The sequence below is a fragment of the Yamadazyma tenuis genome, chromosome 6 (assembly GCF_029203305.1).
Source record: "Yamadazyma tenuis chromosome 6, complete sequence".
Taxonomy (NCBI): Eukaryota; Fungi; Ascomycota; class Pichiomycetes; order Serinales; family Debaryomycetaceae; genus Yamadazyma; species Yamadazyma tenuis.
In genome coordinates this window covers 1001158-1023750 of record NC_089466.1, presented here as the reverse complement: position 1 = coordinate 1023750, position 22593 = coordinate 1001158, and the positions used below count along the sequence as shown (strand labels likewise).

General features: G+C 45.4%; 13 protein-coding genes across 13 annotated transcripts; 8 read left to right on the top strand and 5 right to left on the bottom strand. All coding sequences in view use genetic code 12, as the record gives it.

Annotated features, from left to right (window-relative positions):
• Positions 1–16: 16 nt before the first annotated feature.
• On the top strand, positions 17–727 carry PSN45_004716 (uncharacterized protein; the record flags this gene model as incomplete). Its single annotated transcript, XM_066158343.1, has 1 exon — positions 17–727. One exon carries the CDS (start codon positions 17–19, stop codon positions 725–727), a length of 711 nt encoding a protein of 236 aa, XP_066014440.1.
• A 12-nt stretch (positions 728–739) lies between these two features.
• DIA4 (Serine--tRNA ligase, mitochondrial) lies at positions 740–2062 on the bottom strand (the record flags this gene model as incomplete). Its single annotated transcript, XM_006686744.1, has 1 exon — positions 740–2062. The coding sequence occupies one exon, from the start codon at positions 2060–2062 to the stop codon at positions 740–742; it is 1323 nt and encodes a 440-aa protein (XP_006686807.1).
• A 1102-nt stretch (positions 2063–3164) lies between these two features.
• CRZ1_1 (DNA-binding transcription factor) lies at positions 3165–4697 on the top strand (the record flags this gene model as incomplete). Its single annotated transcript, XM_006686745.2, has 1 exon — positions 3165–4697. The coding sequence occupies one exon, from the start codon at positions 3165–3167 to the stop codon at positions 4695–4697; it is 1533 nt and encodes a 510-aa protein (XP_006686808.1).
• Positions 4698–4815: 118 nt separating this feature from the next.
• Positions 4816–6246, top strand: SAM50 (sam50-like protein; the record flags this gene model as incomplete). The annotated part of the gene is made up of 1 exon (XM_006686746.2): positions 4816–6246. One exon carries the CDS (start codon positions 4816–4818, stop codon positions 6244–6246), a length of 1431 nt encoding a protein of 476 aa, XP_006686809.2.
• Positions 6247–6264: 18 nt separating this feature from the next.
• On the bottom strand, positions 6265–7278 carry CAB2 (Phosphopantothenate--cysteine ligase cab2; the record flags this gene model as incomplete). Its single annotated transcript, XM_006687245.1, has 1 exon — positions 6265–7278. The coding sequence occupies one exon, from the start codon at positions 7276–7278 to the stop codon at positions 6265–6267; it is 1014 nt and encodes a 337-aa protein (XP_006687308.1).
• Positions 7279–7330: 52 nt separating this feature from the next.
• PSN45_004711 (cyclophilin type peptidyl-prolyl cis-trans isomerase) lies at positions 7331–7958 on the top strand (the record flags this gene model as incomplete). Its single annotated transcript, XM_006686748.2, has 3 exons — positions 7331–7391; positions 7443–7491; positions 7541–7958. The coding sequence occupies 3 exons, from the start codon at positions 7331–7333 to the stop codon at positions 7956–7958; spliced, it is 528 nt and encodes a 175-aa protein (XP_006686811.1).
• A 227-nt stretch (positions 7959–8185) lies between these two features.
• SSN8 (RNA polymerase II holoenzyme cyclin-like subunit) lies at positions 8186–9256 on the top strand (the record flags this gene model as incomplete). The annotated part of the gene is made up of 1 exon (XM_006686749.2): positions 8186–9256. One exon carries the CDS (start codon positions 8186–8188, stop codon positions 9254–9256), a length of 1071 nt encoding a protein of 356 aa, XP_006686812.1.
• Positions 9257–9570: 314 nt separating this feature from the next.
• lag1 (Sphingosine N-acyltransferase lag1) lies at positions 9571–10743 on the top strand (the record flags this gene model as incomplete). The annotated part of the gene is made up of 1 exon (XM_006686750.2): positions 9571–10743. The coding sequence occupies one exon, from the start codon at positions 9571–9573 to the stop codon at positions 10741–10743; it is 1173 nt and encodes a 390-aa protein (XP_006686813.1).
• A 70-nt stretch (positions 10744–10813) lies between these two features.
• On the bottom strand, positions 10814–12100 carry AVT7 (Vacuolar amino acid transporter 7; the record flags this gene model as incomplete). The annotated part of the gene is made up of 1 exon (XM_006686751.1): positions 10814–12100. The coding sequence occupies one exon, from the start codon at positions 12098–12100 to the stop codon at positions 10814–10816; it is 1287 nt and encodes a 428-aa protein (XP_006686814.1).
• A 628-nt stretch (positions 12101–12728) lies between these two features.
• Positions 12729–15278, top strand: KIP3 (tubulin-dependent ATPase kip3; the record flags this gene model as incomplete). The annotated part of the gene is made up of 1 exon (XM_006686752.2): positions 12729–15278. One exon carries the CDS (start codon positions 12729–12731, stop codon positions 15276–15278), a length of 2550 nt encoding a protein of 849 aa, XP_006686815.2.
• Positions 15279–16458: 1180 nt separating this feature from the next.
• CHS4 (Chitin synthase 4) lies at positions 16459–18345 on the bottom strand (the record flags this gene model as incomplete). Its single annotated transcript, XM_006686755.2, has 1 exon — positions 16459–18345. The coding sequence occupies one exon, from the start codon at positions 18343–18345 to the stop codon at positions 16459–16461; it is 1887 nt and encodes a 628-aa protein (XP_006686818.2).
• Positions 18346–19051: 706 nt separating this feature from the next.
• Positions 19052–20675, bottom strand: PSN45_004705 (uncharacterized protein; the record flags this gene model as incomplete). Its single annotated transcript, XM_006686758.2, has 2 exons — positions 19052–19717; positions 19887–20675. 2 exons carry the CDS (start codon positions 20673–20675, stop codon positions 19052–19054), a joined length of 1455 nt encoding a protein of 484 aa, XP_006686821.2.
• A 664-nt stretch (positions 20676–21339) lies between these two features.
• On the top strand, positions 21340–22488 carry PSN45_004704 (uncharacterized protein; the record flags this gene model as incomplete). Its single annotated transcript, XM_006686759.2, has 1 exon — positions 21340–22488. The coding sequence occupies one exon, from the start codon at positions 21340–21342 to the stop codon at positions 22486–22488; it is 1149 nt and encodes a 382-aa protein (XP_006686822.1).
• Between the last annotated feature and the right edge of the window lie 105 nt (positions 22489–22593).

The window sequence follows — 22593 nt, the reverse complement described above, 5'->3', positions numbered from 1 at the left end:
CGAACCAAGTGCTATAATGTTTACTGATAAGGAAAATATCCCTGTAGCAGAAACTCAAAAGTCTATCCTGACCAACATCTCATCTCAATTGTCCAATATCGAACTCAGTACAAAACAAACCACAGTCGATTTGACAGAATTGGTGAACCGGCTGAGAAACAACAACGACAACTTGAACAAGCTTTTGAACAGTTTGGTGCACAATAATAATATCACCAAACCCGACTTGGTCCAGATATTTGACGAGTATAAGATAAACCCCAGAGACATTGTGGATCCTATTGTCAGTGAGTTGCAGGCCGTACACCTTGATCTGAAGTCTACTCGGCTTCTCGAAGCCATCCTTGACAGACTCAGTGTGGAAAAAGATACATACACCTGGCAGGATGAAATGAGAGCCATGTTATCACAACTCACAGATGACCACGACACCACGAACGCCATATCACTGCTTGAATCCAAGTACAATGTTCTCGAAGCCAAGTACAAGGCTCTTGAAAGCAAGCACACTCAGTTGTGCAGCTTGTATTCGACCAAATTTGTCGCGCTCCAGCAGTTGCAAAAACAGTACGAGACCCTCCTCCACCAAACCAAACAACTCGAACCCCAGCTCGACATGGTCACCAACATCGAAACCCTCCATAATCTCAAGCTTCTGCTGATTAGTGTCCCCAAAATCAAAAAGAGGATAGTCAGTACACCCCCTACACTTGATATTCTCAAATAACTATGTACATATCTATATATATTTTTTACCCATCAATGGGACAAGCACGTCGGGGATTTTGATTTGATCGGTGACCGGATCGTAGTTTTGTTCCACAATTGCCACAATCACCCGAGGCACCGCCATAGCCGTTCCGTTCAACGTGTGCACATACTTGAGGTTCTTTTCCTGGTCAAAGTATCGAATATTAAGTCTCCGAGACTGGTAGTCTGTGCAATTGGAAGAACTAGTCAACTCGCCCCAGCTATTCCTTCCCGGCATCCACGCCTCGATGTCGTACTTCTTGTACGCGGGGGCTCCCAAGTCGTTATAGGGAATATTGATGACTTTGGCCTTCAATCCCAAGTTCTTGATTAGACTCTTCTGGAACTCCATCAACTGCTCCAATTCGAGCGCAGACGATTCGGGCGTCGTATAGTGGAACAACTCCAACTTGGTGAATTCGTGGACTCGGTACAACCCCTTGGTATCTCTTCCTCTCGAACCGGCCTCAGCTCTGAAAGACCGTGATAGACCCACGTATTTTTTGGGAAACTGCTCAGACACCTGGAAGTTGATATTGGCATGGTACCCAGCGAGAGGAATCTCACATGTTCCGATCAATGATGAGTCGCTGTCGCTGATTTCATAGATTTGTTGCTCGTTATGCTGATCTTTGGGCTTGAACCCACACGCTTTGATGACTTCGTTCTTCACAATTGTGGGCGGAATGACAAATTGGTAGTGGTGGTGGGTGGCCTGTGCCAACGCGTACTGAACCAAGGCATTTTCAAGCAACGCCCCGTCACCAACCAAGTAGTACCACGAAGACCCCGAAATCTTTGAAGCTTTGGCAAATTCAAATATTCCCTTTCTTTCTCCAATGGTTTTGTGGTCGAATACTCGAAGAGTCTCATCATCTTCGGGTAGAGGTGATGGTATCTCGGTCTCGAGGACGTTGAGGTACTCCACCACCTGTTGGTGCAGTTTGACAGATGGGTCAATGAGATTTGGAAGAGCCTCAGCGTTGGCCAAAACTGTTGCTGAAAGCTCGTCGACCTTCGGTTCGAGACTTTTGATGGATTTCTTGATGTCTGCAAGTTGTGGGAGCACCGTTTGTTTGTTCTCGGGAGTGATGGACTTTGTGATTTGGGCTCTTTTGTGTTTCAAACTGTTTAGGCGAGCGATGAGCTCGAGTTCCTGGGGTCTCTGGGAGGCCACAGTCTCGAGGTTGTGTAGAAGATTTTTGGTCTCTCGTTTAAGAATGGAGTCTTTGTAGGCATCCTTGTTGGTGATGATAGACCTGATCTCTAGGTTGGGTTTGGGGAGAATCGAGTAGTATCTCAAGAGCCTCATGGTTGAATTTCGCGATTTCATCGTAGACAAAAAGATGCAAGGCCGGTGCAGCTAAATGCATTTCGCGGTGGGTGTTGTATGATAAACTTTGTCATAAACTTTGTCATAAACTGTGTCATAAACTTTGTCATAAACTGTGTCATAAATCGCGTCATAAACTGTGTCAACTGTGTCATGGACTACTCAACGTCTTCTACTACATCTTGCTGTACATCTTTTACCACAAATTCCCTATTCTTGCCCTCTACAAACTTCACTCTCATTCCTATTGTTCTGTAATTTCCCCCAATGGTGAGGCTTTTCTAAAGTACGTATTCGGAAATTCGCCAACTACTCCTGCTACTGTAAACTCTCAACAATCTAAACACCAACACTAACACCAACACTAACACTAACTCCAACTCCAAACTAACCTCTTCTCCAAACTAACCACAACCTTTACACCCCTGCCCCCCTTAAATTCGCAACCAAATCCATCTCCGCGCAAAAGGGCTGTGCAGCCATCCGTCAGTGACTAGTTCAAAATATTCTCGACAACGTGATAGATGGAATTACCGAGGAGGGGGCTCGCATGCATCGGCCCTGAACTGGATGCCAATGCTCACAGCCAAGACTTATTCACCGTAAATCTCTCTGGTGTCAAACTTATCCACTCCCGGGTCACGAGACCTAAACCATGTTCTACCACCCGCCGGCCCTCACACTAAGATCCAAACAAGGCTGAGACCATTGTGTTTTTATGCACACCGGCCGAAACAGCCCTTCGAATCTCCGTGTACGTAAGCCCCCCCATAAAGCCCTCTTCCGATTCGTCCACGCCCACTGTCTCCTCTCGTAGGTCTAGTGTTTATTGTTCACTGGCGAAAACCTATTCTGGCATCTACAGTGCGAGACCTCAGGGAAAAATTCCTCAAATTATTTTTATAATACTCAGCAACGATAATCCCACCATCAATAGTTATCAATAACTTAACCCTATAAGATATCACTACTTGCCGACCCAAGCTGAAACCCGCCTTTCCTAGGTCTGATGTCGAAATCGACTTCCCAAATACCCGAATCTGAAGACGAGAATATCTATACCCAAATATCTCCTTCAACCATGAACAACAACTACAATTCATTTGGCTACCTCCAAAACAACTACGACACAAACTCCCCCCCGCCGGCGCCCACCTCCAATGATGCGCATTTCTTGCCCGACTTTACTGGAAACCCCAAAGATTATGGTGTGACCAACAACCTGTTGAATCCCCAGTTCAGAGACCTTAGCCAGAATTCCGACACCGGACCTAGCCAGTACTCGTCCCAGATTCTGTACCTCAACGTGCTGTCCAATAACTCCCAGTATTTGAATCCCAACAGCCCTGGAAACCAGTCTCTGCACTCACTTTATTCTGACTACTCATCCAACCCAGCGTCTCCATACTTTGATGCGTTGTCCAACATATCACAAAACCATGGTAATTCACCCGGACTTTTACCCCAGCAGCCGGGAGTCTCGCTTGCAGCAGACACCACGTACCTTGATACCGCCAATTTTGATCATGAAATCGCCTTAGGGGGCTCCATTTCCAGTGTCAATTTGGCGGGCATGGGCTCCAGATATGCCGTGCCGGTGGCTCCTCCACAGGCCCTTTCAAACTTTGACCACGGTGCCCAGATTGACTTGGATTCAAATCAGTACGATCAAATAAACCAACTTGTACAACTGCAATTGGCCACTATTAGCCCCCAGCCATCTTCTGGTATCACCAACAATCTGTTTTACGACTCCCACCAACTCGAAGAAATCAACAAAATCAATGGCAACTTCAATCCCCCTCCCACCATTGTTTATCCAAACGACTACATCAAACAAGAACCTGATAATGAAGGCAGCATTGGACTACATCGGACTCCTTCGTTGTTTTCCAACTCCTCCCACAATTCGTCTGCCCACAATGAGACGCTGAATGACTACGATCAAATGACCGATGGCAATCTTCTAGCACCTGGTGAAACCAAACGAAGCCGAAGTCGTAGCCGAAGTCGTAATAAGTCCGTTAGTAGTCGGTCAAGTCATAGTAGATCGGGGTCTGGTTCATTCACCGATGAAGACGAAGATGATGAAGACGAAGAAGACGGCCAGCCTCGCAATGTAATCTCCACCAGAGAAAAAATGCTCGAGTTGGCATCCCCCAACCAGATCTCTAAAAGAACCCAAAAGCACCCCAGTGCTTATGCCTGTCATTTGTGTGACAAGCGGTTCACCAGACCTTACAACTTGAAGTCTCACTTACGGACCCATACCGATGAAAGACCGTTCATTTGCAATATGTGTGGGAAGGCCTTTGCCAGACAACATGATAGAAAACGTCATGAAGACTTACACTCTGGTGAGAAACGGTTCCAGTGCAAGGGCGTATTGAAAGACGGCACCCCGTACGGGTGTGGCCGACGGTTTGCCCGTGCTGACGCTTTACGCCGACACTTTCAAACCGAGGCTGGGAAGATATGTATCAAGTCGTTGATAGAGGAGGAAGAAAAGGACGGTATTAGAAGAGATGATGCTCTACCAAGCTCGAGTGAGTCTATGTTTTTAAGTCCCGGATTGTCGGTGCCACAAGTGGCCATTCTGCCACCCGAGCCTTAGACAACACATCCTACTTGATGATTCCATGTTCCTGTATTTTTATTGTATATGTACCGAATATAATATTTCAGCTCTCAAAGTCGCATTTTGTCGATGCCAAACCAATCTCATCTTGTTCATGGAAGGGTTTATGAACACGGCGGATTCCAAGTCCAAAGAACAGAAGGAGCTCGAGAAGTTGCTTCAACAGAAGCAGCAGCTTCTACAACGTCAAAACTCCGAGTATCTCAATGACTTGTTTCTGATGAACACCACCAAGCCCGTCAAGGTCGGGTCTATCCAAGTCAACAATTCAGATAATTTTCGAGTTGGGTTTTTGAACGCCCAATTTTCGCCCTTGGACAAGCAGCAATTTACTCTCAGGCTGTTTGTGGAGTCCCTCGACCAAGTGACTCGAAATTTCACCAAAGTTAACGTTCTCGAAAACTTGGTGATCCAGCTCAACTCGGCCCAACCCCAACAAAAACTCTATATTCCCACAAACCCCGACTCGATGACCCTCATACCGACGTTCAATCTTTTCCCCGTGAAGCGATTTTACGCCAAGACTGGAAGTAACATTGGAAACGGAGAAGGTGATGGATATATCCAGTTCCAATTCAAAAACCTATTTGGGGGAGCTGAAAATGTGTCTTTTGATGCTACCACTGGAACCCGGACTTCATCCTCATATTTGCTCAACTACAATATGCCCATCAACAACAATACCAGTTATGTATGGGAGAACTTGTTCTACGTCAACTCCAGATCATTAGAGTGGATTGGCTGCGAAACTAAGAACACAGGTATCAACACCAAGATCTCCACCAGGTACGACGGACCCATTAACCACGAGATTGGCCTCAGCAGTATCTGGAGGATTCTCGATAACAAGAGTGCCAAATCCCTCAGTATCCTAAACCAGTGTGGTCATAACTTCAAGAGTGCCCTCAGCTATAACTTTATCTATGACACCAGGAATAACAAGCATCTCCCGAACACTGGCAAGTTGTTCCGGGCCGGAGTTGAGTTAGGGGGTCTCACGAAGCTCAGTTCGCATGAGTTTATCAAAACCATATGTGAAACCCAGTTCACTCTGAAGTTAGGTGTGCTGAGCCATTTGATTTTTACCAACAAGTTTGGATTTCTCCACTCCGCCAAAGAATCCTTCATCCTTGACCGGTTCTTCATGGGAGGTCCCAACGATGTGAGGTCGTTTAGCCTCAACGGTCTCGGTCCCAAGTCGTACGGGAAATCACTTGGAGGAGATGCGTTTTTGAACGGTGGAGTTTCGTTGATATCAAGACTTCCATACACATCTCATGACTCCAACTTCAAATTGCATAACTTCTTCAACTACGGGGCTCTCCAGCTCTATAATCACACGCAACTGCCTCAGCAGAACTTGAGGAATTTATTTGGGCTGTTTTCCACCAGTATAGGACTTGGAGTATTGTACAACCACCCAATGGCCCGGTTTGAGTTGAATTTTGTGTTGCCATTGACTGCACACGAAAGAGACTTTAACAGAAAAGGTCTCCAGTATGGGGTGGGCATTTCTTTCTTGTAAATAAATATAAATATAAAACTAGGAGTTTATCCATAAGGTGTGTTCTTGCACAACCTTTGGTATAATCAAGCTCTCGATTTCCACATTGGTTTCGACCTGCTTGTCAGTAAGTCTCACCCAGTCCTGTGACAGATCGGGTTTGACGAACACCACTTCTTTCTTTCTAGTCTGCAACAAGTTTCCAATTACTAGCTGGTGTTGGTACTTGTCCAAAGCAGCAGTAGCCTTTTTGATCAAAATCAGATCATCGGTTTCCAACTTGAACGAAATTATCATGGACCTGGGAGCCCAGTTGTCGACCAACCGGCTCAAGAACTTGGGAACCTGCTCCAAATCCACAATCAATTTTCCAGATGCTTGCGACTGAATCTTGTGTTGAGGCATTCTCAGTTGGGGCAAGAAGAAGTCAGACACGGCAGCAGCCAAGTAGAACAAGGCGTTCTTACCCATTTTCTTCAAGGCCTCTGACCCCATTCTCAAGGTGAACAAGTACTGATTTACGGTGGTGAAAGGCACCAATATTAACAGATTAGAGCTTTTAGCCGCATTGTATTTCCGTAATACCTGCAACATTTCGGGAGCAAAATCGGGGCTGATTTCGATCTTATTGTCCTTCTCCACCATATAGTCCAAGAAACAGTTTGTGGTATGACTGTAGTGCCTGGAGTATGGTAATAATGAGAACTCTCTGTGTAAGAAGATAACCGCATATCCGTTTTCAAGAAAGTATTCGGCCGAGGTGGCACCTCTGGTCCCAGCACTAAAGTTATCGATGAATCGTACCGTGTTATTTTCCAATGGCACGGTGGTACCGCCGCTGGTCACCAACGCAATTCGTTTACCGGTATTCTTGAGGTGGTATTCGATAAACGACTCTAATTGGGCTTGGATCTCTGGCAAGTAACTGGGGGCCAGGTGGGTTCTGAAGTAGCTCTCCTCTTCACTTTGCCCGGCAATAGGAAAGTCAGGGACATTTCTGTCGATGGCACCTTCTGTTTCTGGGTTTGATGTGTGGTACGATTTGCCAGACATCGTGAGCAGTGATGGTTTTTCACCGAGCGAGCGTAATTCTGGGGAAACTATGATGAGCTCCAACAACAATTCCAACTCGGATCCAGTTGTGTTTTTGGATATCCTCCAAGGAAGTATGTACTGTTACAGTGTCACCAGACTATGATATGGTACTAACAAAGCAGACGAGCCTTTGGGCCGCGTAAAAATCGAGCTTTTCAAAGAATTGCCTAGGTATGTGCATCCACGGATTAGGACACCAAACAGCTACTAACTTATTTAGAACCACCGAGAACTTTCGGCAGTTTTGCACAGGAGAGTACCGTGAGGCTGGGCGGCCGACCGGGTATAAGGGAAGCAAGTTCCACCGGGTGATACCGCATTTCATGATTCAGGGAGGAGACTTTGTGAAGTTCAATGGTACTGGCACCAAAACCATCTATGGCACCGATTTGTTTGATGATGAGTCGTTTAAGTTCGACCATCATAAGTATTCTGTTTCCATGGCCAACTCGGGTCCCAATTCCAATGGGTGTCAATTTTTCATTTGCTGCAAAAGACTAGAGCATTTGGACGGAAAGCATGTTGTGTTTGGAAAGGTTGTGGAAGGGTTTGAGATTGTGGATCGTATAGAGGCGTCAGGAACAGCGAAAGGTACGCCTAGAGATGAGATTGTGATTTCGAATTGTGGGGAGATGTAGGCGGTAGTGGTAGAGGTTGGTAGAGTTGTGGAGGGAGAGGGTTTGGTAGAGTTTGAATAGACTACCGTGAATATCATCGTACTGTCAATACTGTGGTACCGCCAGCCCCGTGTGCACCCAGTATTGAGCCCCGTGTGCACCATATAGATAGCAAATATAACTCCGCACTGTTTCTTCATACCCAGTCGCCATCGCGAATTCGTCAGCTAAATACCCGCTCCCACAACATGTCTGCCGATTTCTGGAGCTCATCACAACGGGGCAAATGGCAGTTCAATCGCCAGTCCCTTCTTGATCAGCGACGCCGGCTACTCATCTTGGAGAAGAAAATGATCCAGAACGGCTTCATCAAGGATTACCCCAACATCACCTACGACTCCAACATGCGCATCTATCTCCATAACTTATTGATCAGATTGGGCCGACGTCTCAACGTCAGACAGGTGCCCCTCGCCACCGCCGAAGTGTACCTCTCCCGCTTTCTCTTGAAGGTGTCACTCAAAGAAATCAACGTGTACCTCATGGTAACCGCATGTATCTACGTCGCCAGCAAGGTTGAAGAATGCCCCCAACACATCCGACTCATCATTTCTGAAGCTCGAAATCTCTGGCCAGAGTATATCCCCCATGAGGTCAGTAAGCTCGCCGAGTTCGAGTTCTACTTACTCGAAGAAATGGACCTATTTTTGATTCTCCACCACCCATACCGATCGCTCATCCAACTCCAACGGTTTTTGACCGCCAACCTCGACCAGTACCATTTCTTGTTGACCAACGATGAGCTCCAACATACGTGGTCGTTGATCAATGATAGCTACATCACCGATTTGCCATTGCTCTTCCCTCCGCATATCATCGCTGTGTCATGTGTCTACATCACCATTGTGTTGAAAAAAGCCCTAAACTCCATCAGGCTCAACAAGAGTATCACCGGTGATGGCATGGGCGCCGGCAGTACTGGCGGTGGTTCTACGGGAGATGACCACCCCGAGTCGGCACAAATGGATGCTCACGGAACTGATAAAGAGATGCACATCGACGATTTGATGGCCTTGACTAGCGAAAACTCTGCCAGCGACAATAATGCCCTCGAGTCGGGGTCCGGCCTTCAGGACATGAAGTTGGACGAAGATACCATACGTATCAACCGGTTTATGAACTTCTTGGGTCATAGCCACATTAACCTCGATGAAGTTTCGGAAGCCATGCAAGATATCATCAATGTCTACGTGATTTGGAACCGATATAACGAAGCTAACGTCAAGAAATCCCTTCAGTATATGCTATTGAATCGGTAGTGAGTGCACCGGGGAGGCTATGAGCCAAAAACCTCAGGTGAGTGGGGGCGTGTGAGCACCGCCGCACCTCGTCGGATGGCTTCTCAAAAATCTTCATCTGGAAACTTGAATTCACGAACGAGCCTATTGTTACCGTTGTTGTACTATTGCAGTGATACCTCCTGTAAATCGTATTCAACAAAGACTCGCCTGTTGCTGTACCCAACTGTGGTACTGTTGTCCCTTTGTGCCCCTCCCCTTCTCCGTTGCAATTCCAACCACAAAACACGCACACTTTCCAGCATTTCTTAACTCAATACGTGTGCTCCTACATCATGACCGAGAGAACCCTTCTTAAACAAACGGACACCGACACAACCGACACACTCAAACCGTCAACCCCCAAACCCAACCCGTCGTCTAAGTCATCAGATGGTACTAGATACGAAAACTCCTTTGTTGCATTTATCGAGAGAAACCTGTTCCCGTTTTCTCGAACCGTTTTGTTCTTGTTGTACCTGCTTCACATATTTTCTAAGAACTCTACCGTCCATACATGGACCTCCAAGCTCGTCACGTTACTGAACCAAACTGGAATTGATGCCAACGGGTACCCCGTATACGATATATGTAATGATGATGCGTTTGTGGTTCTTCACGGTGTGCTTCTTTTCATGTTTATTCGATCGTTTTTGATGATCTACGTATTTGCGCCATTTGCATCCTACACCTTCAGAATGGACAAAAGAGCCAAGGTACGGTTCGCCGAGCAAAGTTGGAGCTGCTTCTACGCATCGTTTTCCACCATTTATGGCATGTATTTGTATTACAACTCCGAATACTGGGGGCACTTGGAAAATTTGTTCGCTGGGTGGCCTCACGACAAAATGTCCACCTCATTCAAGGCATACTATCTTATGCAAATAGCCTTTTGGCTCCTGCAAATCATTGTGTTGAACATCGAAGAAAAGAGAAAAGATCACTACCAGATGTTCGGCCATCATATCATCACCAGTCTTTTATGTATTGGCTCCTACCAAAATTACTACATGAGAATAGGAAACTTGATCTTGATCTTGATGGACTTCTGTGATGTATGCTTAACGGGAGCCAAGGTCTTGAAGTATGCCGGATTCTCCACCCTTTGTGACATCATGTTCGTCTGCTTCTTATTGTCCTGGGTGATCTTGAGACATGGTGTCTACAACTACCTTTTCTATTATGCCATGGCCAATGCCGAATCCTTAATGACTTTACATCGGTGTGTCCCTGGCGTAGTGGAGGAAAAGTGTTGGAGCCGCTTTGTTCTCTACACATGCTTTGTTCTTTTGGCCATTTTGCAATTGTTGTGTATTGCTTGGCTATACTCGATTTCTAAAGTCGCATACAGAGTTGTATCTGGAACCGGGGCTGAAGATGTGAGAAGCGATTCCGATGACAGCGATGACGAATTGGAAGATGAACAACAGTCAAATGAACAACAGTTAGCTGAAAACAAAAAAAACTAGGTACTACACCTACCACTAGATCATCGCGTGTATAATATTTATTTGGTAATAAAATATTCTTGATACTCTTTTACGCTGGGTTCAAAAACAAGCTCGTGTAGAGACACAACACCATCACGCAGAACCCCCAGATCACAAGAATGTATGACAACACCTTCAACACCGCTCCTGCTTTGGTGTTGTTGGTTGACAATTTGTATCCAAATAGACCTGGCAAGATAAACGAGATGGCAGTTGATCCCGTAGCACCGACAATTGCCAACACCAACGCAAACGACTTGATCGAAACTGCCAACACATACCCGAGCAATAACAAGCCCACGGTTATGGTGTAGAATCGTGGCTCAGGTAGCGGTACCACCGGTGGCTCTCTAGCAATATTGGGATTTGATTCGGCCAACAAGGGACCATTCTCATCAACTGGTTCGTTGAGGTAGCGGGTTTTCAACCAAAAGTATATGTTGTTGACGGAGATTCGGGCTGGGTGCAACATCAACGGGAAGGAGAATAACACCATGAATGCAATGCAGCTTCTCCCCAAAGTAGCAGAAACAGATGCTGGATACAGCAAAATCACGTTTCCCGTGACCAAGTCTCCAAACGTCAAGTATCCAGCCAACCCCACAAAGATGAACAAGGCTGCAGATGTGAAGATGGCCACGTTCACCAACACCGTCAAGCTCTTCAAAGACTTGTCTTTCGCTTCGTTGATGATGGAAAACATGTTCTGGTGACCGGTGAATGCAAACACGATGATTGAGAACGTGCTGAAGACTCCAGTCACATTGGGTGGAAAATATGACAAGTTGCCTTTAAGCTCCTGTGGTACGTCTCCTACCAAGAAATGAGTAATCACCAACAAGGACATATAAGCAATAGCAACCAATCCTAAAACCGAAGTGTACTTTAGCGAGTCCAAGTTTTTCAACATGGCCAATGGCACCGTGATCACGGTTGATGCCAAGATCCAGAACGTCCGGAGATTGTCTTCCTGGACATGTGGAATACGATGTATAATCGTTGGCATTAAATCTCCCACAAGTACCAAGTATGACAAGGCACATCCAAAACATTGGATTGCAATGGCCAAATCGAAAACAACCGACAAGTTGGGGTACGACGCTGAGCACACACTAAAGAACGTGGCGTGTCCCGAAGGCACAAACCTCGAGACATAAGCCTGTAAGAATAACCCAAACCCTGAAGTAGCTGCCGCGAGAAGGATGATGAATGTGCCAAATACGAGGCCGTCAGTGGAGTATGCCAAGGGCATTGAGAGCAACCCCGCTCCTATGATGGTCTTTGTGAGGCTGACAGCCGACGACACGAACGAGGCACCTCCAGTTACAGGTTCCATTATATTACCGGTGGTGTGTGTTCGTTTTGGTGATTCGATTGCAATTGTTTGGGGAGTTTTTCGCAATTTCAGCAGTCGTGTATGCCGAGAGCCACTGGGGTGATAATTGATGTGAATGAAATTATTGATCTTAGATTGTGTGCTGGGAGTTGTTAAGAGGCTGTAATAGTCAGGGTTGTTGCAGGGAAATCATATACTGTGCTTGCAAATTGAAGGAGTTGTACAAAGATGGAGTGGTGTCAGAACTGACTCTTTTTGCCTCAATTGAAAGGAGCTTTCATATAATGAGATACGCACAATGCCAAACCAACTTTACAGAGCCACCAGGGAAGTGCTATTTTCCAACTTTTATGAATAGTTTATCGAACAGTTGAGAGTTTTGGCTGCAATTGTGCCAGATATATCTACATTCATCTATGGTCCTATTTTATTTTGCTCAAAAGTGTAGTACGTGTCACTTAGAGCGTGGATAAATGTTTAGTATAGATAGCCCCACTCCTATATAATTCTGATTTGCTCTACACCTTCAGTTGACACTAGTCCTCTTCCCCAGGCCATCGCGTTTCAATGTTTACAAAAACGCGCACACCAAAAAACTTGTAGCTCACTCGCTTCAAGGTCACGAGGAATGGACATAGAAGACACAACCACCGGTCCTGATGACCATGAGCCGGTGCCACAAGAGAGCCCTCGGCGACAACAAAGTCAAGGACCTCCTACGTTGGCCCCGTTGTCCCCAAGCAAGGAGTCGTCTATCTGTGTTTCAGTAAGAGTACGTCCTTTCACATCAAATGAAGAAAACAACCTCATAAAAGTGGATCACGAACACATATTTCTAGGGGATGGCTCGCTCAGTGAGAAGGAACAAAGTGGTTCCAACTTCATGCCCCAAGGAATACGTAAGATCATCGATGTGGTTGACGATAAAATGCTTATATTTGATCCTCCAGAAACAAACCCAATTGCCCGAATGCATAGAAATGTATTTCCATCAAAACCTCATTCCCGTATACGAGAACACCGATTTGTATTTGACCAGTTGTTTGACACTCATGCCAGCCAAACAGAAGTGTTTTCCACTACAACCAAACCGCTTTTAGACAGTATATTGGATGGGTTTAATGCTACTGTATTCGCATATGGGGCCACCGGGTGTGGTAAAACTCACACTATTCTGGGGACTCCAGATGATCCCGGTATCATTTTCCTTACGATGAAAGAGTTGTATTGCCGGATGGATGAGATGCTGGAGTCGAAGGTGTTTGATGTTAGCTTTTCGTTTTTGGAGATTTATAATGAAACTATTAAAGACCTCTTGGACCCAAACACTAACCAAAAAAAATTGGTGATAAGAGAAGACACTAACAACAAAGTGTTCGTGGCCAATCTATCATCTCATAAACCCCAATCGGTAGAGGAGGTGATGGATTTGATCTTGAAAGGGAACAAAAACAGAACATGTTCTCCAACTGAAGCGAACGCAACGTCTTCCAGATCTCATGCAGTTCTTCAGATAAATGTCATCCAAAGAAACAAATCGATGGAGTTGAGCCAAGAGCATGTGTTTGCTACTTTATCAATCATAGATTTGGCGGGAAGTGAGAGAGCTTCTGCCACCAAGAACAGAGGAATCCGTCTCAACGAAGGTGCTAATATAAACAAGTCGTTATTGGCGTTGGGAAACTGTATCAATGCCCTATGCGATCCCCGAAAACGAAACCATATTCCCTATAGAGACTCAAAGCTCACTCGGTTGTTGAAGTTCTCCTTGGGAGGGAACTGCAAGACGGTGATGATTGTATGTGTTTCGCCGCTGTCTCAACACTACGATGAAACGTTAAACACATTGAAGTATGCTGACCGGGCCAAAATGATCAAAACGAAGCTCATACGTAATCAGCATAATCTTGATAGACATGTGGGTTCGTACTTGAAAATGATTACCCAACAAAAGACAGAGATCGAAGAGCTCAAACACAAACAAGCAAATGTTGCAGATGCTACAATAGAAAAACAGCAAAAGATACTGGCATTGATATTTGAGTCAATATTTGACAATATCAGTACACTTCGGAGCTCTGTTTTCAATAAGAGTCAAGACAGATGGCAGAAATACTTCATTCTCGCCAAAAGAAAAGTTTTACTTAATCAAAAAATGGATTTTGAAACCCTCCAAGCCTATTTCGATAGTTCCAGTTCAAACCCACAGGTGCAAAATCTTGTTGAACAAGTGTTGTCCAAATTATCTCTTCAAATTCAACAGTTGGAATTGCAGTATCATCGTCAGAATGATGTGGAGGTGGTTTTGGAGGAAACTGCTCATCATGTACTAACCAGGTTGAAAGAGCAGGAGTACTGGCTGGAACACCACACCCAAATGTTTGAGTATGAGATTGAGTCCATCAGAAACCAGTACCAAAAGGACATACTTTTCACCTCGTCAGTGTTATACGACCACTTGGTGACGGAGCTCAAGACATTCAAGTTCTGTCCCAACAACTTGACGGTTCTCTTTGATTGCGTATTCAACTCCAAGGACTCCAGTGAGACCCTCACAACCATCTTGAGTTCACTTGAATTTTTGGTCAATGGAGACTTCGATACTTTGCTAGAAGAAAAGTCGTCGGAGTTCATTCAGTCTCAGACCCAGGAGGTGGATATTGAAACGGGCTCTACAAATCATAAACGCAGCACTTCACCTTTGAAAGTCTCACCACCACGAACTGCCAAAAGGCCAATTCTGAAACTAAGAAGCAAGAAGGTTCATTTCCTAGAGTCAGCAGCCGACAATGATATCAGTTTCGATGACAGCTCAATGGTTAAAAGCGACTTTGACGAAGACTCCCCGTCACAAAACTCAATTCTTGAGCAGCTCAATGACGAAGAGCTCCTGTTCCGATTTGATCCCAGTATCAGCTCACCCCCATCTCTAGCCAAGCCGTCCCACATCTCCAAGAAAATGATCAAACCCAAGAGAATCTCATCACTCACCAACAAACGACTCGATGACTCCAAAGTACCTTTACTCAACAAACAAGCATCCAAATTGATTCTAAACAACGATAAAGAAAACCATCGGAGCTGGAGAGTATCTTCAAACCCGTCCCAACTCATGCAATTCACAATGAACGCGGGTACGCGGAATATAGAAAGTAATGGGTCTGAAAATGTCGAGTGATATATTTTACTACGTACTATTTGCATTAATGATTAACGAATTAACATTTACCATCTGCCGCCTTGGCCACCGCCGTAGCCTCCTTGGCCACCCCCAAATCCACCTGGACCATCTCCGCCGAATCCGCCAGGGCCACCGGGGCCACCACCAAATCCGCCAGGACCACCAGGACCACCAGGGCCACCCCCGCGACCTTCGCCAAATCCACCTGGGCCACCGCCAAATCCACCTTCCCCACCACGACCGCCGTGACCACCTCCATGGTGACGACCCTCGCCGCCATAGCCTCCTTGGCCACCACCATATCCTCCTTGACCACCGCCGTAGCCTCCTTGACCACCGCCGTAGCCTCCTTGGCCACCGCCGTATCCACCTTGGCCACCGTGGTTACCTTCCACAAAGTTCTCTAGCTTTCCAAACAAACCGCCTTGTTGGCCTTGGCCTTGGTGATTTCCATTACCACCTTGGTGACCCCCTTCAAACCTGTCTTCCACCTTATTGGCTAAAAATGCACCAGCAAGAGCACCTCCAATCTTACCAAGAGTCGAGTGCTCGCCACTGATCTTGCTACCACCGTAACCACCAGCCAAACCTCCAGCAACGGTACTCAAAAGACCTCTTTCACCATCTTGTCCTTGTTGACCCTGTTGGCCCTGTTGGCCTTCTTGCGAGTAGCCTCCTTGTTGGGAGTATCCGCCTTGTTGGGAGTAACCTCCCTGCTGCGATTGGTTGTTGTAGCCACCCTGTTGGTTGTAGTCGCTATTTCCTTGTTCGTAGTAATCTCTGTTGGACATTGATATCAATTGAAATTATAGGAGTGAACAAAATGGCGAATACCAGGCTTAAATAGTATCAGACTTGAAATTTGGTGCGATCCACTTTGGGAGCCCCGCCCGTGGCATGTCACCGATTTGAGAAGCCGCAGCGAGGCACGCGTTCTTCCACAATCTCAAGAAAGAGGCAGTGATGACGATGTTTTGGCTGCAATAATAAACCTACGAATTGGTGCATATTTGGAGGCATCATTTCTAAATATAAAAACTTAATAGAGATGAGGACTGTGGTCAGAACTGGAGACATTCAACGAGGGTAGAATTACGTGCGACCATGCCGACTATAATTAACGGACGGCTGAGACACTGAAATGGAATAAGGTCATTTATAAACACCTAAATTCTCATCACATAATCACACAATCCTTCTCTTGTGCGACTGACTTGGAATCGAAGTTCAAATTACTGGCGATGCTGGGAACTGACTGGGTGTCGGGTTTCTTCTTTTTGAAGGCCTTTTGTAATTTTGCAGCCAACTCTTTGTCGGTGATCCTACCAATGGCTTTTTCGTCACCATTTTCTCCGGCCTTGATATACCACTTTTGGGCCTCACTGGCGTTTTTGTCACATCCAATACCCTTGTCGTAGAAATTGGCCAACGCAAACTGTCCCTTGGCAAGGTTACACATGGCAGCTCTTTTGGCCCATTCAAAAGACTCATTTTCATCCTTGGGTAAGAAGGGGTCATTCCCCACTAAGTACCATGCACACATAGCTAGCATTGAGTTCGGGTCTCCTCCTAATGCCGCTTGCGTATAATAATGGATTGAGAGATTTGAATCCTGCGGAACGATTTCTCCAACCTCATAAAAGTGCCCCAAAAGGGCCGAGCTTTCAACATGACCCAAAGCAGCCGCTTGACTGTATAATTCCAATGCATATTTTTTGTCGGTAATAACGATATCTTTGAATCCATGGAAATAAATCTTTCCCAATTCATAAGGAGCTGCCGCAATTAATTCTGTGGCAACGTTAGATGCCCGACTAAGCCATTTAATTCCCATTTTCTTGACATTAACGTCAGTTTGGGATAATCCCATGCGCCCGTAAAATGAGTAGACTCCAAGTTTGTACATGGCGGCCGCATGGTTTTTAGATGCCGCCATCTTCAAATATTCAATGGCTTTCCGGGCATCACGACCAGTTCCTAATCCTTCTTCATAGCAGTAACTGGTACGGAACGCACTTTCAACGTGCCCATGTTTAGCAGCCGCTTGGAACAATACAAATGCCTCTTTGTTATCGACTTTACCCAACGCCCCACTACTGCACGCATCTCCTAATAAGTATTGAGCATCAACATACCCTTTATCGGCTAGTTTCCGCAAGTAGATGACTGCTTCTTTCAATAATGCTATTCTCAACCGTTTATCATTCACAGAATTATCGTCCAACTTGGATAAGTCAAAAGAATTACCCGACTTGCTCTTCTCGTGCTTATGGCTACTTTCTTTAGTACCATCGGCTGGCCCCCGCTTAGGTGAGTTTTCCACCGACGTGGGGCCCGAATTATGGGCATCTGTGTCTAACAACAAGGCTGTTTGGAGCATATATTGTGCAAACTGGAATAGCACCATAGGATCATTGGACTTTTTGGCATTTTTTCGGTATAATTCAATCGTCTTAATCCGAGGCAACAATTGGCTGGAGTTATCCCCCAAGTACAGGGTGATCAAACTCTGATTGAAGTCCACCAAACTGATGTTATCGCTCCTTTCAAAGAAACTGGAGGTGGAACTCACCGAACGACTGTGCTGCGCTTGATTGAACTTTGGGGTTGCCAAGCTATTTTCACTCTTGGAATGGGTCACATATGAATCGAGATTGGAGTTATTAATGTTCAAGTTGGTGACCGAAGATGTGGCGCTCAACGGATTTGAAGGGGGAGATGCGAGATCATTAGCAAATACCGGTGGAGGTGTGGCGGTAGCAGTGGTAAAATCACTGCTATTAAGCGGATATGGAACCCGGTTTCCCCCGTTGAAATGAGGACTATCATGAAGGGGCTTCAGGTTGGGGCTCCCCATGCCGGTACTGAAGTCCAGAAGTCCCAAAGTTGATGGGCCACTACCAGAGCTGGCGATTTCGTGGATAGACTGGGATTGGGGGTGGGATCTAAACTGGTGGAGATTCAAGTTCTGGGGAGTGTTGTACTGCGACGACGACGACTCTGAGCCCGAGCTAACCAGAGCCTCGCTTTGGGGCACTCTCTGGCGGTAAGGGTGACTAGACATGACAAGGTGTATTATTTATCACGAATATGATAGATCACCAGGCTAAAAAGGACGGGTGTAAGGCGTCAAGGGAATATGCAAAATAAGGGTGGCAATATGTGCCCGAAGGAAAAACGGATGTGTGAAGAAATATGTTGAACTTTAAGCAGCAGGGTGAAGCTTTAACTATAAACTAAAAGGCTTTGCTTTTCAAGTGAGGTTTAAAATAAACTTGTGTTTACTCACTGCAACAAAAGAGCGCGTCGAAAATTTTTCAAGAAATGGAATTCGTTGAAACTTGACCCAAGACGATTGCTCAAATGCCGCAATGGCTTAGTGTTGATGTAGTTGTGTTCTTGGAGTAAGTGTGGTGAAAGTTTGCCCCAAGTTGCGATTTGCAGTTGCGTTTTAGATCTCGAACCCTAGAAACCCACGCCTTCTCCAATAAGCTTTGATGGTGCAGACTAGGCCAAATCTGTCCTCCTGGGCAGTGTCATTTTTCGGCGCATGTTGGTTCCGCGGGTTGTTCGGGAGTCCTGGGAATGCGGCAACAGCCAGCTGCAGCAGTCTGTCAGTAGCTATTGCAGCCAGAATTGTACTTTAGTATATATTATTCATAGAGACATATGTAGGATTGAGCTATGTAATGGATACGGTGTTCAGTGTTCTGGGGTATTCTGCGCGCATTCATCTGAGTATGCGCGAGTTGAGCTGATAAGCAATCCACTCAGCTCAAAAAGTATGCAAGGAAAACAGCTAGCACCACCCCAAAAACTAGTTTGGGGGCATTAAAGCTCCGTTCTCCATCTTCCTCCACCAAAAGTCTCGCCTTGTCCTCGGGATCGAGCAAGTGGACGTTATTTTTGGCATCAAATACCAGCTCGGTAACCTTCTCTTGGTTCACTTCATCTTCTTGGTTCAAGAGATCCAATTTGTTCTGCTCCAAAAGATCTGAAAATATCTTGATGAACCTCGAGTTTTCTGTCACGTTGTACCGCTTACTGTCTTTGGCGTACTTGCGCTTTAAATTGTCAGTGGTGTTGATAGAGCCGGTGGTGGACTCGTCACCCGTCATGAAACTGAGCAACCCCGTCAAAATCGTGCTGACACTCCAGGCGGGGTTCCAGGTGTCTGGGTGGTAGTCACTCATTGATAAGCATAACCGTGTATTGCAGGCAAAACGGCCGTTGGGCGTGATGATCGAAATGGATGGTGGTTTGAAGGGATATTGTGGAGGGAACCTGAGGATCCCATGGTACTGACCATTCTCAAAAGGTGTCGAAGGAGGTCCGGTGATGACGTAGTGCCATTCCAAAATATTCTCTTCATTGGGCCGTGCGATTATGTAGGGAGGTGGGTTGGCCTGGATGGCCTTGTACTCCTTGGTGAGTCTCTTTTGGCTTTGTATCGATGCCATTATGGAAACATCTTTTGTTGAGAGTGCGAACCTATTTGTACGGGTGTCTGAGATTGTACTCGTAGTGTCTCTACCATATATGCCGCTGGACCTAACACCCCAGGTATTCTATCTATTTACGTCCAACTGCTAATACAAGACTCACCTCGGCGTGATACATCTCGATCCCGTCGACAGTCTTATGTGCTAGTCTCCCCAACTTAGCCTGCTCTTGTAGGGCTTCTGTGCAATGACCTAATATGAACTTCATCTCTAGCCACACTTTAGTAGTAACGTTCACATCAACTGTGATATCTGAAAGACCAGCATCCGAGAATGTTTCCTGTAAAGCACTCTTCTTTAAGCTTCCCATGTGTTTGGCGGCAGGGGAAACTTTGACTCGGTCTGAGCTGGTTTTTTCGACATCTGGGTTATAGAAGTCAAGCACAAAAAGATGCCCATTGGGCTTTAAAAACAGAACTAGCTTCTTGGTGATGGACTCGTAGTCACCCAAATGATGGTACGCAATAGTGCAGGTGATGATGTCGGCTGAGGCTACGAATTGCTCTACTTGCTTTTCTTTAGATGTGTCTAACAAGTCTAGGAGGTAGGCTTTGGCGGAGTTCCCGAGACGGTTGGAGAAAACTTCAAGAAACTCTTCGTTGATGTCAATTCCTATCACGTTTTTCACATACGGAACAAGCTTCTGTGTGACAATCCCAGTTCCACACGCAAAATCCATATATGTCTTTATCGGGTTGAAAATAGGGGAAGTTTTTGGGAGGATGGTATAATCGAAGCCAGGTTCAAACTTGAGTTTAGGATAGCTCAAGAGCATGTACGGAGCCAATTTACTTATCGTCTGTGTCAAATCCTTGCGGTCGTATGAATGCACCTTTGCGGCATCAAAATGTTGCTGGTTGAGTTTGACAGCTTCTTGGTGGATCTCAGACATTGTTTTGCAAAGTTTGTAAAATTTGCGAAATGAAAATCGCAACTTTGAGAACAACCAGACAAATCTGAGTACAAGAACAAGTGAATAATATGGAAAAATATCCGTAAGCAGTCTATGATTCCAGAGCCTACAAATACAGAAGGGGGTAGGACTATACTAGGGATCCCGTGATCAGTAGAATCGTGGCTTAGTGCAGGCTTAGGTTACAGATGATATATGCATTGTTGATCGGATCAGATTCCAACCACTCGGCGGATGTCTCAGGTATAAATACTTTCCCGTCCCCGGAATATGTATGTAAATAGTTTCCCGTCCCAGTAACAGAAATACCTCACAGAACAGCATCCTTCCTGATTCTTATACAAAAACGGATACAATAGGAGGATCCAGCACCAAAATTCCGAGCTCCTCTGAAATTTGCGGCCTGATAGTCCGGGAATTCCTTTGATTGCCATTTTTAGCGGTCGCATTGTATGCGATAAGAACATGAGTGCGAGATAACGGGGACCCGTTACCGCATTAGGAATGTGGGCTTGCTGCAACGGGTTTTTTGAATCATATTTGGAATATTCAGGAGCAACCCCACCAAGTTCCTACGAGGTTTGAATCGTTATAAATATGACTTCAACAGCTCTTGCTCTAGCCACCAATATTCTCGGCAAGCATGTCTCTATTTGAAACCATCCTAAACGGCAACACCAAGGCCATGGTGCCAGAATCGACCTATGACAAGTATTTAAAGCCTACCTTTGATAAGCTCTATAAGCCGGAATACACGACCACTGAGTTTGATCCCATAAAGCATTTGAGATTTTATTCAGAAGGTCCCATCGAACAGCACAAATACAACAACACCAGAAGACTAACGATGGAAGAGTTGGGGTTGACCAACCCCAAACAAATTAGTCATATTGGAGTGAGTGACCCCTTTCCATTGTTCACGGATGAAGCCATTGATATTATGAAACAAGAAGTTTTGTCCAAAGATACATTTATGAAGTACGGAAGATACAGCCACTCATCGGGTAAGGGAACCGACTGTACTATTAGAGGCTACGCCAAAGTCAACAATGAAACAGTGACTCCCTTCACCTATGCTGCTTGGACACATCCCAGAACAGTGGAGTTGGTTAGTACAATGGCAGGTATTGAATTGGAGGTGGTGATGGACTATGAAATCGCCCATGTTAATGTTTCCATGAAAGAGGAAGACCAGGTTGAAGAGGATTTGAAGAACTACGATCAGACCACCAGAGATATCACAAAGGATTGTGTGGTAGGTTGGCATTGTGATTCGTATCCTTTTGTGTGCGTGTTGATGTTGAGTGATACCACCAATATGATTGGAGGTGAAACTTCTTTGAGAATGGGTAAAGGAACCGGTCAAGATAGTATTGCGGTTGTTCCTGGCCCTACTAAAGGATATGCAGCAGTTTTGCAAGGGAGATTGATAGAGCATATCGCCCCTAATCCAATTGGAACCTCTGAAAGAATCACCATGGTGACTAGCTATAGGGCCAAGGATAAGAAGAAGCCTGATGGATCGGTTTTGTCGACTGTCAAGCCAGAAGTCAACTTTGGTTCCAGATATAACGATTTCTACCCCGAATGGGTGCAATACAGATCTGATTTAATTATCGATAATTTGCAACAATTGACCAGAGATATGAAGAAAGATGGGATTTTCCAAAAGGAGCAGGTAATTGCAGAATTGAAGATCTTGGAGGAATACTTGGTCAAGACATACCAGGAAATGGAGGTGAGTGATGAAGAATGGCTGAGAATCAATGAGAGTTATAAAAAGATAGAGTAAATACAAAATGGTTTAGTAATGAATATAAGGATGCACATTATATGGGACGAGTATAATAACAGATGTAAATATAAATGAAATTCTCATTAGTATATTATCTAAACA